This window comes from Pelobates fuscus, chromosome 3 (genome assembly GCF_036172605.1).
Source record: "Pelobates fuscus isolate aPelFus1 chromosome 3, aPelFus1.pri, whole genome shotgun sequence".
In the NCBI taxonomy this organism is placed as follows: domain Eukaryota; kingdom Metazoa; phylum Chordata; class Amphibia; order Anura; family Pelobatidae; genus Pelobates; species Pelobates fuscus.
Window position 1 is genome coordinate 257798153 of NC_086319.1, and position 14538 is coordinate 257812690.

General features: G+C 40.0%; 1 protein-coding gene across 1 annotated transcript in view; it reads left to right on the top strand.

Moving 5' to 3' along the window:
• The window catches only part of AKAP8L (A-kinase anchoring protein 8 like), a 34552-nt gene extending 20353 nt beyond the window's left edge, over positions 1-14199 (top strand). The window contains exons 5-12 of the mRNA XM_063448384.1: positions 1588-1634; positions 11410-11461; positions 11546-11621; positions 11755-11896; positions 12223-12328; positions 13103-13233; positions 13362-13457; positions 13595-14199. Coding sequence (XP_063304454.1) covers positions 1588-1634; positions 11410-11461; positions 11546-11621; positions 11755-11896; positions 12223-12328; positions 13103-13233; positions 13362-13457; positions 13595-13906 — 962 coding nt within the window. The 3' untranslated portion in view covers positions 13907-14199. The remainder of the gene's footprint in view (positions 1-1587; positions 1635-11409; positions 11462-11545; positions 11622-11754; positions 11897-12222; positions 12329-13102; positions 13234-13361; positions 13458-13594) is intronic.
• Positions 14200-14538: the final 339 nt, after the last annotated feature.

Here is a 14538-nt window from a genome sequence, read left to right on the forward strand (position 1 = left end):
GTCAGTGTCCTCTGTGTGTAACTATTAAGTGTGTATTCTATTATACCGTATATACTCGAGTATAAGCCGACCCGAATATAAGCCGAGGCCTCTAATTTTACCCCAAAAACTGGGGGAACTTATTGACTCGAGTATAAGACTAAGGTGGGAAATGCAGCAGCTACTGGTAAATTTCTAAATAAAATTAGATCCTAAAAAAAATATATTAATTGAATATTTATTTACAGTGTGTGTGTGTATAATGAATGCAGCGTGTGTGTGTGAGTGCAGCGTGTGAGTGCAGCGTGTGTGTGTGTATATGAGTGCAGCGTGTGTGTGTGCGTGTGTATATGAGTGCAGCGTGTGTGTGTGCAGTGTGTGTGTTGCAGTGGTGGGGGGTGGGCAATTTTATTATTTTTTTTGTTATTTTAATATATTTTTTTCTTATTTTTTATTTAATTATTATTTTTATTTTCGTCCCCCCTCCCTGCTTGATACATGGCAGGGAGGGGGGCTCCTTCCCTGGTGGTCCAGCATTGGCAGTTCAGTGGGGGGGGAGGGGGGGCTGGCAGAGATCTTTCTTACCCGTCCTGCAGCTCCTGTCAGCTCTCTCCTCCTCCGCGCCGTCCGTTCAGCTCTTCTGTCAGCTCACACTGTAAGTCTCGCGAGAGCCGCGGCTCTCGCGAGACTTACACTGGGAGCTGACCGAGGTGCTGAACGGACGGCGCAGAGGAGGAGAGAGCTGACAGGAGCTGCAGGACGGGTAAGTAAGATCTCTGCCAGCCCCCTCTCCCTCAGTCTGTATTATGGCAATGCAAATTGCCATAATACAGACTATTGACTCGAGTATAAGCCGAGTTCCGGTTTTTCAGCACAAAAAATGTGCTGAAAAACTCTGCTTATACTCGAGTATATACGGTATTATTAATTATATTGATCCTGAAGAAAGTCCCCAAGAGGGACTGAAACGTCGATCTTTTTAAGCATGGAACAATAAAGTATTGAAGATTTTAAAACTACTATCCGTGAGTGCAGCTATACCTTTACTTATTGTTTGGATACTATTGGGCCCTGGCTGGCACCCAGTATTTTGGAATATTCTTTACTAACTTTAACTAGGATTGTTCTCCAATGTTTCATTTGAAATTTATATTTGTAGAAATTACTTTCTTAAGGTAGGGGTACTTAGGAATTTTTTATTTTTAGATCTGCAGGTGTACATTTCCATTAAAGGTTGAGAAACACTGACCTAGGCATTTTGCAGGTATCACTCTGAAAGCAGGGAACAAAATGTCACATCTCTTGCAAATTACACATTTGTATTCTCTGCCATACATAGCACAATATTAGTTGCATTGTTTTATTTATTTCAGCTAGTATCTCTTTCATATAATACTCCATCTAAAAATCTGCAGGGTTCACACGGTGGAAGTATTGCCTGTGGGAAATGACAATTAATGGCAACAGGCTATATCTAGAAGTCTGCCGGCTAAGGCTGCCATTAAGTGGGTTACAGATCAAAAACAAATAATGGATATAATAGTGGATATAAACATGACAGGAAATTGCTAAAGATGTTTTACTCAATTTATTTATTTTCTCCCCCAGTTTGTTTAGATGGAGAAACGGAAGTGGTGGGAAAGAGCCCTAAGGCTGTAAGTTGCAGGCAAAATGTAACCCAAGTAAAACCCGTGTTTTTAAAGTATGCTTAATTTAATACACACACTTTTCTTTCTACGTAAAGTTTTCAGCCAGATAGCCAGTTATCTGTCTTATCATTTAAAAAAAAAAAAATGCACTTATGATGCACAGTATTCACATTAAAGCATTTAAATTTATTTAAGGGTGTGGTGACATTTTGTCATCAAACGAATATGGTGACCAGGGGTCATGTGACCAAGCTCATGTATGCCTTTCTTACAGTGGGATAAGCTTTACCCTTTGATATGATAATTGGGTAATTCAATACCTTTACAAGTCAGGAAAGAGGTAACCATTCCCCCCGCTCTCCCCCCATTCCTTCCTGTTCCTTCTTGGCTGTGCTACTAAGCAGACATGGCCTAATTTCTATCATGGTGAACTGTGAGTGGGATCTGGTGATTTTATAAGATGTAGTTGTTATTGTTAGTTAGGTTGTTGTTGCTGGTGGTGGTGGTGGAGGTGGTGATATAGTTAGTTAGATTGTGTCATTATTAGTATGTTTTGTCTCTGAATAAATATTTGTTACAGTAGACGGACCAGAGTTTATATGTGTATGCGTACATAATAATGTATAGAGTTTGGTAATTTACCACAAAAGGTAGGGGACAAATTTGAGTATTCATTTTCAGCTGCTTTGTAACATTGTATTGAAATAAATGAATCATTGACAGGGTGCAAAGATTCTAGAAACTATCTAATAATCAAGGGTTTTAGTACTTGCTCACAACTCTTTCTACCCCATGCATATGAGCTGAACTGAAGTGAAAAGATGATTGAGCTCATAGACTGTCTCTACTTATGCAAATGATGTGCCCTTCATACTTCCCAACTACATGGCCACCTTCCCCTCATTGACCTTCTGTCATTGTTTGCGGGCCTTTTGAGGTATAGGGTTAATTTAGACTAAACAACTCTTAACTTTCTGGTGCACCTACAAAGTTTGAGATTCGGCAGCAGATGACCTCGGTAACATCTAAGGGTGTGCTTTACGGCTGATCTAACTAGGCTTGGCGCTGATAATTATGATCCACTCATGTGCAAGCTTAAGCACCTGGTGAAAAGGCTATCTCTTGGAAAGGCAGAATATATGCCATAAAAATAGTTTGGCCGGATTGCTATATTTTCAGGCTCTTCAAGTCCTGATTTGTAAGTGGGATCTGGATGGAGTACAAATAGCTGTTGATTTGTTCATTCGGCAAGTAAGAAACACTGAGTCTCTAGAAAATTATATTTCCCCAAACAGCCTGAAGGACTGGGCCTTCTACATCTGTGTTATACTGCTAGTCCGCTAACACAGGTGGTCTTGTGGTATACCCCACTGGAGACTAGATGATGGGTGGATTTAGAAGCGGGAATGATGGTATCTGACCTTTTGGAATTATATTTTTGGGTACCCAAACAGCACACGGCACTCCAGAGAATCACCTGCCCGTTTAGGCACCATAACACCATCTAAATTAAGTTGTTATGGTGCCAGTAGGCCCCCGGGCACACTCTTACCTCAAGGGGTTAAATCGTTCTTGAATGGTTTAGCCCCAAAGTTGACTCCAGCTCCAATCTCAACTCCCACCAGGCGGCTTCCAGCTGTTGAAATTTCAGTACCTTTTCCAGCCAAGTTTTATGAATGAGGAGTCACTCATTGGCTGAGAGAGTCAGCTAATCTCGCACAGCTAACTAGCGGAGCCTTGCCCGGCGGTACTCCATGCTTCCTGAAACTGACACTTCAGTGATTTGGTAAGTCGCCTAAACTGATCTGTCAGGATTTAGGGGAGGAACCCTAACATAGAATGTCAAACAAACATAAAATCTCTGTCCTCCAGATTGGAGGCACCTATAGAAGGGAGAAAGGTCGTAAGGAAAAAAACTCTTAATTTGTATTAAGCAAGTACTGTAATGGCACTCCTAAAATAGGTGTGCGTTTTAGTTGTTTACTAAAACTAAAGGTACACCTATTTTATGAGTGTTTTCTATTAAAGGACCACTCTAGTGCCAGGAAAACATACTCGTTTTCCTGGCACTAGAGTGCCCTGAGGGTGCCCCCACCCTCAGGGACCCACTCCCGCCGGGCTCTAGGGGAAGGAAGGGGTTAAACTTACCTCTTTCTCCAGCGCCGGACGGGGAGCTCTACTCCTCCTCTCCTTCTTCCTTGCGACGTCATCGGCTGAATGCGCATGCGCGGCAGGAGCCGCGCTCGCATTCAGCCGGTCGCATTGGAAAGCATTTACAATGCTTTCCTATGGACGCTTGCGTGCTCTCACTGTGATTTTCACAGTGAGAAGCACGCAAGCGCCTCTAGCGGCTGTCAATGAGACAGCCACTAGAGGTTTTGGAGGCTGGATTAACCCTCAGTATAAACATAGCAGTTTCTCTGAAACTGCTATGTTTATAAATAAAAGGGTTAATCCTAGAGGGACCTGGCACCCAGACCACCTCATTAAGCTGAAGTGGTCTGGGTGCCTAGAGTGGTCCTTTAAAGTTAGGCTTTTTTCATTTTTTTTTTTTTTTCTCAATTTTTTTTAGATAGGGGAAAATATAAAAGTGAGACAAGGGAAAAGACAAAACATTTTTTTTAAAAACTTGGGTAAACACATACATCATCTCCAACAAAGTGTGTGTGTGTGTGTGTGTATGTATGCTACATATAAGGGAACATACGGCATATAAATAATCACATAACATGATAGCTTACAGTAAAAAGGAGCATACAACTGTTGTATAGACATGTCATCCATAACCTCTTAAAATTCAATGTCCCATGTTCCTCAAGTAACTTGAACATAAAAATATGGTCTGACTGGAGAGTGGAATTAAAAAGAGAAAATAAATGAAGGAAAAAATTATTCTTCATACTAAAAAGATAAAAAGTATATCCGCAAAGTAAAGACCATGAGGACGTAGAGGTAAAAAAAAAAAAAGGGGTTTTGTAACGGATCCCTATACTCCGGCAGAGTATATCCGTTAGTAGTCTCCTGAATCCCAAGTGCTGCAGTGATTATAGCTCTCCTGTTTCCAGCAGAGTAGTGATAAGAGCTCTCTAATCCCCCAAACATGAGCCTAGACTTCATGAAGGGGTAAAACAAATGTGTTTTAATGGGAGCCCCACACAGCCTTTTTTTTTTTTTGTAAATATGTTTTTATTTGGTTTCTAAGAGTAAGAGATCTAATTACCTGAGCACACAAACATAATGAAATTATCTCTCCGGTACAAAAACATACAATATAATAAGACCCCAAAAATACCCCCAAAACACATGAAAACCCCACAAAAGTCACGTCTCCTGATAGCCCCGATCTGGGTGACAACATATCCAAAAATCACCAAGATCGGTTCAGGGGTTCGGGATTTTCATTGAAGTCATATTTTTGACCGACCGTGCACATAGTCCTATGCCCAAAACAGTTCCATTAAATCAGGGCTAACGGTCGGTCTAGTTCGGTAGTTATTGATTCCGAATGGGAGGCAAGTAAAACACAAAGTTTATAAGAGGTTCCTGGATAGGAGATGAGCAGAGCACAAGGAAGGAAAAATTGAGGTTTTATCACAGTTTTCCTGTAGTAAGTGGCAGTACTGCACAAGTGGGTTGTTCCCTCTTATGTGGACAAGAAGCTCATAAAAACGTAAATACTCCCGCCTACCTCCTCATAAAAGGCAGTAATCTCCTTCCATCCACAGTTCTTCTTGTCCCAACAACGGGACTGACAAGACGCTCCAGACAGACTGGTGAGGTTGCAGCCAGGGAGACATGGACCCAAAAGCTCCCTGTGAGGTGAGCTGCAAAGTACCCCTTCCACACGAGCGTTACGGAACGCAAGTGGAAGGGACTTTTCAGTAAGCCGGCAGGAAGTAGGAGGTCCCGGGCAGCCCTCCAATCCAGAAGCAGGCCACAGCAGTGGAATGCACGCCTGGATGGCCTTGCGTTCCACTGAAGTTCCGATCGCGCATATGCGCAAGCTCGATCGGAACTTCTAAAATTTGCCGCAAAATTGGCAATTTAAGCTGTGCTGAACAAACTGACACCTGGGTGGTCGCCAGTATCTCACTGTTCACTGTGTCACTAGCCTTCCCACACAGCAGTGAGGTATTTTGAGGTGAGATTTTCGATAACTTTTTGTGACATTCTTATTTATTTCAGATATGTCCAGTCCTGCATCCCCAGACAAGGACAAAGCGAAAATGTCGGCTCCACCTCCAAGGAAGGCTACATGTAAAGCTAAACATCTTTGCTGCTTGGAATGTGCTGTTCCGCTGCCAGACGGATGCAGAAAAGACTTGCAACCAGTGTGCTGCAGAATCTTTAGAAAAATTAAAACAAAAAGAAATGCAATCTTTTTTTTGAGCTGGTTTTGGGAAAACCTATCTCAAACATTTGACAAAAACCATAAGCGTTCGAGGTCATCTTAGTCAGAACGGTCTTCAGGTGAATGTTCAAGTTCTTTGAAATAGAAGTTTCCAGCCTGGATGAAGGTTTTCCTCTAGAGGAACTTAAAAAAATTAAGGATTCCACTAGAAGTAAGGCCAAAGGTTTCCCTACTAATCCAAGAATTCTAGAGCTGTTCCAGAGAGCATGGAAAGATCCCGAGACGGGCCTTTATATCTAAACACTTTAAACATATTTTTAAATTCCAAAGTGAAGAAAGATGGGAAGATCTACCAAAAGTTGACATCCAAGTAGCCCAGCTCTCCAAAAGAACCACCATTCCTATAGGAGAAGTCTATAGATAAGCGTGCAGAAACATCATGCAGAATTGCTTATCAGGCGGCAGGCTATCAATGCAAAGCGGCAATTTCAGAAGCAGCAGTAGTGAAGGCACAGGGTGCCTGGCTCTTTTCTTTGGAGAATATGATTGCAGAGAAAGCATTAATTCAACCTATTTACATCTGTCTAAAGAATTTATTCAAGATATGACTGAAGAATGTCTCAAACGTTTCGCTAGAATCATGGGTCTATCACCAGTGGCCAGGAGGGCCATGTGGCTCAGATCTTAGATGGCAGATACACCCTACCACAAGAATTCAGATCCTCTAATACCAGGAGATTTCAATACAAGAGTCAGAGATCCTTTCGGTTTCAGGATAAAGAACACCTTCTCCAGAATTCCTGGTGTTAACATACAATTCAAAAAAAGTCGGAAGCCCTTTACTGCCTCACTGACCCTCCTAAACAAAGGAGTCATTGAAAAAGTACACTCTCATCTGTTTCTCGTAAAATAAAATAAAGTCCTTTTCTAGACTTCAAAGCAGTCAACGCTTGCATTCTGTACCAACGTTTCCGCATGGAAAATATCTTATCTGACACTCATTCTTCTGAAGGGAGATTACATGGCGAAAATAGATCTCAAGGACGCCTACCTTCATGTGCCTATGGCCTCAAGCTCAAGAAGGTTTCTCAGGTTTGCAATAAAATAAGGCAAACACAAGCTTCTCCATTTCCAGTTTAGGGTACTTCCATTTGGCCTGTCTTCAGCTCCCCATATTTTCATGAAGATCATGCTACCTTTAACATCCACGCTGAGAATGAAAGGCATAGCCATCATCCCTTATTTAGACTATTGGCTCCTGAAGGCGAAATCAATAGAACAGCTGGAAAGAAATCTTCTACTTACCACTCAGTTTTTGCATGCTCCTGGTTTGATTATAAGTTTCTAAAAATTACTTCCCACCAGAAGGATACTGTTTCTAGGCCTTTTGGTGGATTCAGTGGCTCAAATATTTTTTAGTATATTATATATTTTCTAGTCCTGGACGGATGCGCAATCCCTTGGAAATTCGAGATGGCCTACATCTTCCCTCCTGCAGCATTAATAGCTCGAATTCTACAAAAAAGACATGCAAACAAGGTAAGGGTGTTGGCTGTCCGCCATTATTTGCCGGAGCTGGTTTTCCGTAATCAATCAGCTGGCAGTCTCTCATTAGGTACTTCCTTGCTCTCCGATCTTACTGAAATACCCAAACATCCCTATGGAAACCTTGAGGATGTTTCGATTGACGGCTTGGCTGCTGTAAGGATAATACTCAAAAAGCAGGGTATTTCAGACTCCATCTCCTCCTTTCTTCCACTCGTAATTCTACCACTAAGATTTACCTCAGGATCTGGCAAAAGTTTTTGCGGTGGTTATCCAAGGATATTGAAAATGGTTGGTCTTCCATTCCTTGTATCCTGGCCTTTCTTCAATCAGGCTTCAACTCATGCCTTAGTATCTTATCACTTAAGGTGCAAGTGTCCGTCCCTCAGTAATTTTATGGTAAAAAGATTTGGCTTCCAACAGGCTTATTTATAGATTCTTTAAGTCTGTTTTTCTAATGTCCTCGCATTTCTGCCTTTCCAACCTGAGGTTTGTCTGCAGTGCTTAAGGCAAGGTGCAATTCCCCCTTCAAACCTTTGCAAGAGATTTCTTTGAAGAAGTTGACGTTTAAAACCGTTTTCTTGGTGGCTATTACTTCGGCCAAAAGCTTGGGGAACTGCAAGCTAGGTCTTCCTCTACAGATTTTAAGATCTTTCACCAGGATAAGGTGGTATTATACCTCAGACCTTCGTTTCTACCTAAAGTGTTTTCTCGACGGCACTTCAACCAGCCTATTCTGCCTTCCTTCTGTCAAGACCACTCTACGAAAACAGAGGAGGAATGGCACTGACCTAGATGTTAGAAGAGCCTTGGAGATTTTTCTCCAAAGATCAGCCCCTTACAGGTTTTCTGACCATCTATTTGTTAATTTTCAGGGTGCATTTAAAGGCAAGATGGCTTCCAGAGCTACGTTAGCCAGATGGCTTACTGAGGCCATTAAGTTGTTTCAATTTCCGCTTAAATCACACTCCACCAGAGCCATGTCAACTTCCTGGGCTGAGAGATCATCAGCTTCTCCTGAAGACATCTGTAAAGCTGCTACTTGGTCCTCACTCCACTGGTTCATAAAGCATTACAGGCTGGACATATTCTCCTCATTTGATGCCGCTTTTGGGCGAAAGGTGCTCCTAGCTGTGGTCTACTAATTACCCACCCGTTTGCCTTGAGGAATCTTGCTATCTCCCAATTGTGCAGTACTGCCACTTACGACAAGAAAAACAGTAATTTTACTTACCGTAAATTCTATTTTCCTTAGTAGTGTGGCAGTACTGCAGTCTTTCCCTCCCTTTGGATAATGAATTATATTTTGCAGTATTTGGTCTCCGTATGGTTCTTTAGAAAACTGTAGATGGAAGGAGGTTACTGCCTTATGAGGAGGAAGGCAGGAGTATTAAAACTTTTATAATCTTTCAGAGCGTCTTGTCCACATAAGAGGGAACAACCCACTTGTGCAGTACTGTCTCTACTAAGGAAAATAGTATTTACGGTAAGTAAAATGAATGTGTTTCACCCCCTCTAAATACAGAAATGTAAAAAGGCTTATTAGGGTGGGGGGGGGGGGGAGGAAACATATACATAAATTTAAGTGTAGATCTGGGAATAAAATGAAAATGTGTATAATGAGACAAAAAGAAAAAAACAATCACTTGGTATAATAGATACTGCTCGTTCAATGTTGTATAGTAAACTAACAAAAGAGGTAAACAGCAATATATTTATAAATAAACATTAAGTATAATATTAATGCTAGATTCCATATTGATATTACCACCACAATATCAAATAAAATATATTATGTTGCAAAGTAAAACATCATAACTAAAACCTTGTAATATACATGATAAATAACTATTAACACGACCTTAAGAGAAAGTCCGGGCTTAAAAAAAAAAAAAAAAGTTCACATGTTCTATTACGCTACGTCTATTAATCTATATTGTTCTGTTTTCCTGGAGTCTTGGGAACCACAGGATCCTGGTATGATAAAGTCTTCAGGAACTCTTGTCCCTCTTCTGACAGTTATAATCACAGCTTTTCCTGCATATCACACGAGGAGTTTAACAGGGAAACTCCATCTATATCTTATGTCTTTTGGCCCTCAGTTCCTCAGTGATGGGGATAAAATCCTTCCGTCTCTTTAAAGTTTCTGGTGCCAATTTCTGAAAGAATTTGAGATGTTTAAGTTCATCATTGAAAGGGAATCCAAGACGTATTTGAGACATAAACTGATCCATAATCTGGGAAAAAAGGAATCTCACCATTATGTCTCTCTAGAAGCAGAAGAAGAAACCAGGGGTGGCTTATATAGTCTGCGGCACCTTAGTTTTCTGTAAGCTAACCGAATAATGTCCTGCACATTTTGTAGTATGGCATTCGGTCCAATTTTCTCAGAAATGCCTCAAATTCTAATATTGTTCATTTGGCTTCTGTTCTCTAATTCAACATTTTTTGTCATTTGCAATTTTCAACCTTTTTTATCCATGTAGTCTATATCATCGATTCGCTCAGCATTCGCCATCTTCTAGCTTACTGATGCAAACATCTAAGTCAGTCAGATCTTTGCAAACGGCTGCAATCTCGCAAAGCAGTTCATTGGGAAGTGACTCCCACAGGGAATGCAGCCTCTTCTCCATTAGCGAAGGGGTAATCCTAGGCTCAGTTTGTGTCTCTGAATCACTGGAGGCCGCTGATGCCTGAGATCGGAGAATCTCCCTTTTCCTGGCCATTCGGTCTCTCGTTAAGAGCATCGGATTAGTTGAGGTCTTTTCTGTGTAGTATTCATTTGCAACCTCGAATCCCCAGAAATTTCGGCTGGTCAAGACCCAGATATTAAATCGTTATCCATTACACTGCCCCGTGGCAAATTGCTTTTCACAGCGAATTTCGGTTCATTTGAAGATTTAACAGCTTTCTTCGATTTAGGCATGTTTTCAAAGTATTTAAATTGAGGTCGAATGAAGCAGATTTTCAAGCAATATTCGTGCTTTTTTGCCAAGATCTTTGTAGAGCTTTAATGAAAAGTGCCCATCTTGGTTGCCAGCCAAGCCACGCCCCAGTTTGACATTTCTCCCTTCTCTAGGTGCCTCCAATCTGGAGAACCAAGGTTTTTGTGTTTGTTTGATAAACTTGGTAGGATTGGAATACCTTAAGTGTTTTAAGCGGTGTGGTTTGGGGAATGTGTCAAGTGAGGTGATTCAAATCTTTTCTATGACCTGTGAGCAACAATGTTTTGTGTACTGAAAGACTTGTTATGCAAATGATGTACATTATTGTTTTGTTTTATTCTCAATTTGTCTTTCTCTCTGTACTGGCCTAATCCAAATTAACTAGCTTTTGCTGCCTATTTAAATGAATAGTTATACATAAATGAAAAAGAAAAACTTTGCCCTCCCAATCCCATTACACCTCACATGATGCAAGTGGGTGAGGAAAAAATGTTAGTACCTTTTGATTTTACAGGGGCAGACCAAGAGCTTATGTTTCATCCAGCTGTCGAGCAGAGAGGATGTGTTTTTTTTTTGTTTTTTTTAAGGAACCCTATCACACTGTGTAGAATGAAGATAATACTGGCAATAATACAAGGAGTGGTAACTAGTAATTAGAATGACACATGTTTAGGAGGTAGGAGCTGATCGACATGTTTGTTCCCTTTAGTTACTTGGGGCAAATTAAGATAACTTATTTACTGACCTAGAAATCTATTTAGTTCATGATTATAGTCAATTTAGTTGCTTTCATCAGAATTTTAGTCTCAGAATTCCATCACATGATTAGTTTAACATTTAATATTCTTTAGTCTGGTTATTTCTTTGCATGTGTTTTGTACTGTATTTGTTTGTGCTTCTCCTTTTTGTATGTAATTAAATTAAAACTTTTCTCTTTTAGGGTGTTGATGACAAAGAGGGAGATGCAAAAGAGTTAGGACGGAGTGTGAAAGGTAAGTAGCAACTCTTTCTGAACTTGATTCATAACAGATCTTTGCATTATTATGCCTGGTACTTCATTGAGTTTTTTCCATTAGACATTGAAGAAACCGTGTCTGATAAAAAGCAGCAAGACCCACAAAACAGGCACATCAGGGACAAAATGCTGGAGAGGTAAGCACTACCAATTACATAATGTATACAGTGTAAATACTTTTGTGTCTCTCACTTCTCACCCACTCTGCTGTCTGGATTACTTGAATACAAGACTTAATTTTCTCCTTTTCTCTTCCTTCCTCTCTGATAGGATCCAGTTTGTATGCTCTCTTTGTAAGTTTCGAACATTTTATGATGATGAGATGAACAATCACCTTCAAAGTGACTTTCACAAGGAGCATCTACGTTATGTGAGGAGCAAACTTTACACGCAGAAAGCAGATTTTTTGGAGGTATGCTTCTGTTATCTACCCATGATATTCTTCTAAACTTTCTCTAGAATATTGTTTATTATTCATGTACTCAAATTTGTATTCCCCTTTCTTTTTTGCTTCTTTTATCCTCTTATAGCATGATATGAAATGTAGTTCAGAAACGTCAAGGTTACCCATCACTGACTTAGTGTGCTTTCCACGACAACCATACATGTTTCATGCTTAACCCCTTTTAAAATAGTTAAGATTCTCCCTACTACATAATTCCTTGATCTTCTCCATCATTTTATCTTTTGATATCACTATGAGTTGTTCAGATTACACTGAGATTCTTTCATTTTCAGGAGTATGCAACACAAAAGAGAAAGAAGACCAGAGAGAGTCGCCAGGTTATACCAGACCTTAACTCCACTATCCAGAAAATTTACCGGGATCACGATCTCACACAGGGTAAAATTTCTGTTTTTATTGTAATTTCCAAAGGTGTTACTGGTGGAGAGACAAGTGTTGACTGATTGTGGATAATATCAGATATATTATCATTTAGCGGTTTCTAATATTATTCACATCAGTATTCTCCTATTGTGCAATGTGCGCTCCACACTTTCAATACTTTTGTTACTATTTTGACTGGAGAAAAAGGGCATTATGGACCATTCAACCTGACACTTTATCCATTTGATCTTATGGTAATCTAGGAAGTTGTGGTTGGGAAGCAGGGGGAGGGGCACAGTCACCTAAATGGTGACAAGGGCACTATAGCGTTAGGAATGCATATTTGTAAAAAGCCTAACTGGGTTTATCAGATTTCATAGTGCTATTGTGTGTTTGTATAGATGTGTCAATGTCAGAAAGGGTGTTCTTAAATGTCAGTGTTAATGCTATTGCTGTTCATACTCTGTATACATTTACTTGGTTCCACTTTCTTTGGGATTATATTGTACTTACCTGTATGCCCATTGCTACAGTAGGGAGAATACAGTTTGTTCGACTAAGCTAAGCAGGACAATTGAGGACAATGCTCATTGGCTAAGATTATCTGCTGAACACTGTCAATGAGCACTGTATGTTTCTGGCTTGGCCATCATGCATATGCAATGCAATCATCGAATGCATGTACCATGTCAGGCTAGAGACAGTTACCCAGCAGCATTATGGTCTGATAAATTTGTATAGGAGATCCCAATGTGTTCTAGTGAACTATGTTATGCTTGTTATTAACAGGTTTGGGGATGGAACATTTTGTTAAGAAGGTCGAAGCTGCACACTGTGCCGCCTGTGATATGTTCATTCCAATGCACTCCACTACTCTGCAGCGACATCTTAAGTCTCCTTTACACAACCAGAACTGCAGGGTGAGCTAAATAAGTTACACTGTCTTAGGATACCAAGTAATCCTTCTTGTGCTTTGTCAACTTTAGATTGATCATATCATGTAATATCTGTGAAATATTTTCTAACCTAATTCTTTCCCTCCTTTAAGAACATGATGGAACAGTCGAAAAAATGTGCTTTGGCTGTGGCAAGAAGTATACTGAATAATAAGCTTATGAATGAGAAATTAGACCGCTATATTAAGGTGAGTTAAAAGATTGTTACCTTCTGCTTTTAAGTAAGTGATGGTTTCCACTGTTGTGGTGAAGATTGAAGTAGGTAACAAAATGGTGGAAGGTACGATTCTAATGTGTTTTTCTGTATTTCTGCAAATTCTGCCAGGGTGAAAATCCTTTTACAGAAGATCGCAAGGAAAATATAAGTGGTAGCAATGTTGCGGAGATGTCTGCAAGCCACAAAGAAGGGGGTGCATTAGCCTCTTCAGCACCAGTGATGGAAGCAGATTGTTCACTTGAGGAAGATAACACTCTGGAGGCTCCTGGAGACATAGTTGCCAAAAGCCATCAATTGGAGGTTCCCCAGAGTACATTGGAGGAAGAGAGCATGCTAGATTCTTTTGCTGTCACATTGTCACAGGAAAATATATGTGAGGCGACAAAAGAAGTTGATGTAAATGCTTCAGATGAACCATAGAGAGAAACAGGATGTGGAAGAGTTTGTCAAAGGAGAGAACTTTTTTTGAATCCACTAAAAAAGGGTAATCGAAGCCCTATCCCTGAGTGTTCAGTAAAATGTAGCTTGGAATCAACTTGGATAATAACCAGACTACTTCATTACATAAACTGCGGGAAATAGAGGAACAAAATAATATATAATTGCTTTTCTTTTTTTCTTTTTCTAGAAACACAATCTTTAAAATTAGTTTATTCCGTTTCCCTTCTCCCAAATTGGCAATTCAAATAACTGTTCATGTTTAAAAATAAAAAGTGAGAATTAATGTTTCTATAGAAATAGTTTGGGGTAATTCACTTTTTTCCCATTAAGAGCTTATTTAAAAATGACGGTAACAAGCAAAAATTGAAATAAATTTAGAGGCTATAAAACTTCCACATTTGTAAGTGTGTGGATTAGAGGAAGAAGACATGGTTTTGGCTCGTATTTACAATAATTTTCTGCCTGATTTAAAGTGTTACTTTATTATCTAATATTCATATTTGCAAATAAAAAACACTGTCAGTAGCTTGTAATCTGTGCAGGTTTGCCAGTTTTATTTTTCACGATAACACACTGTGCAGCACAGCTCATTGAATCTTTGAAAACCACAG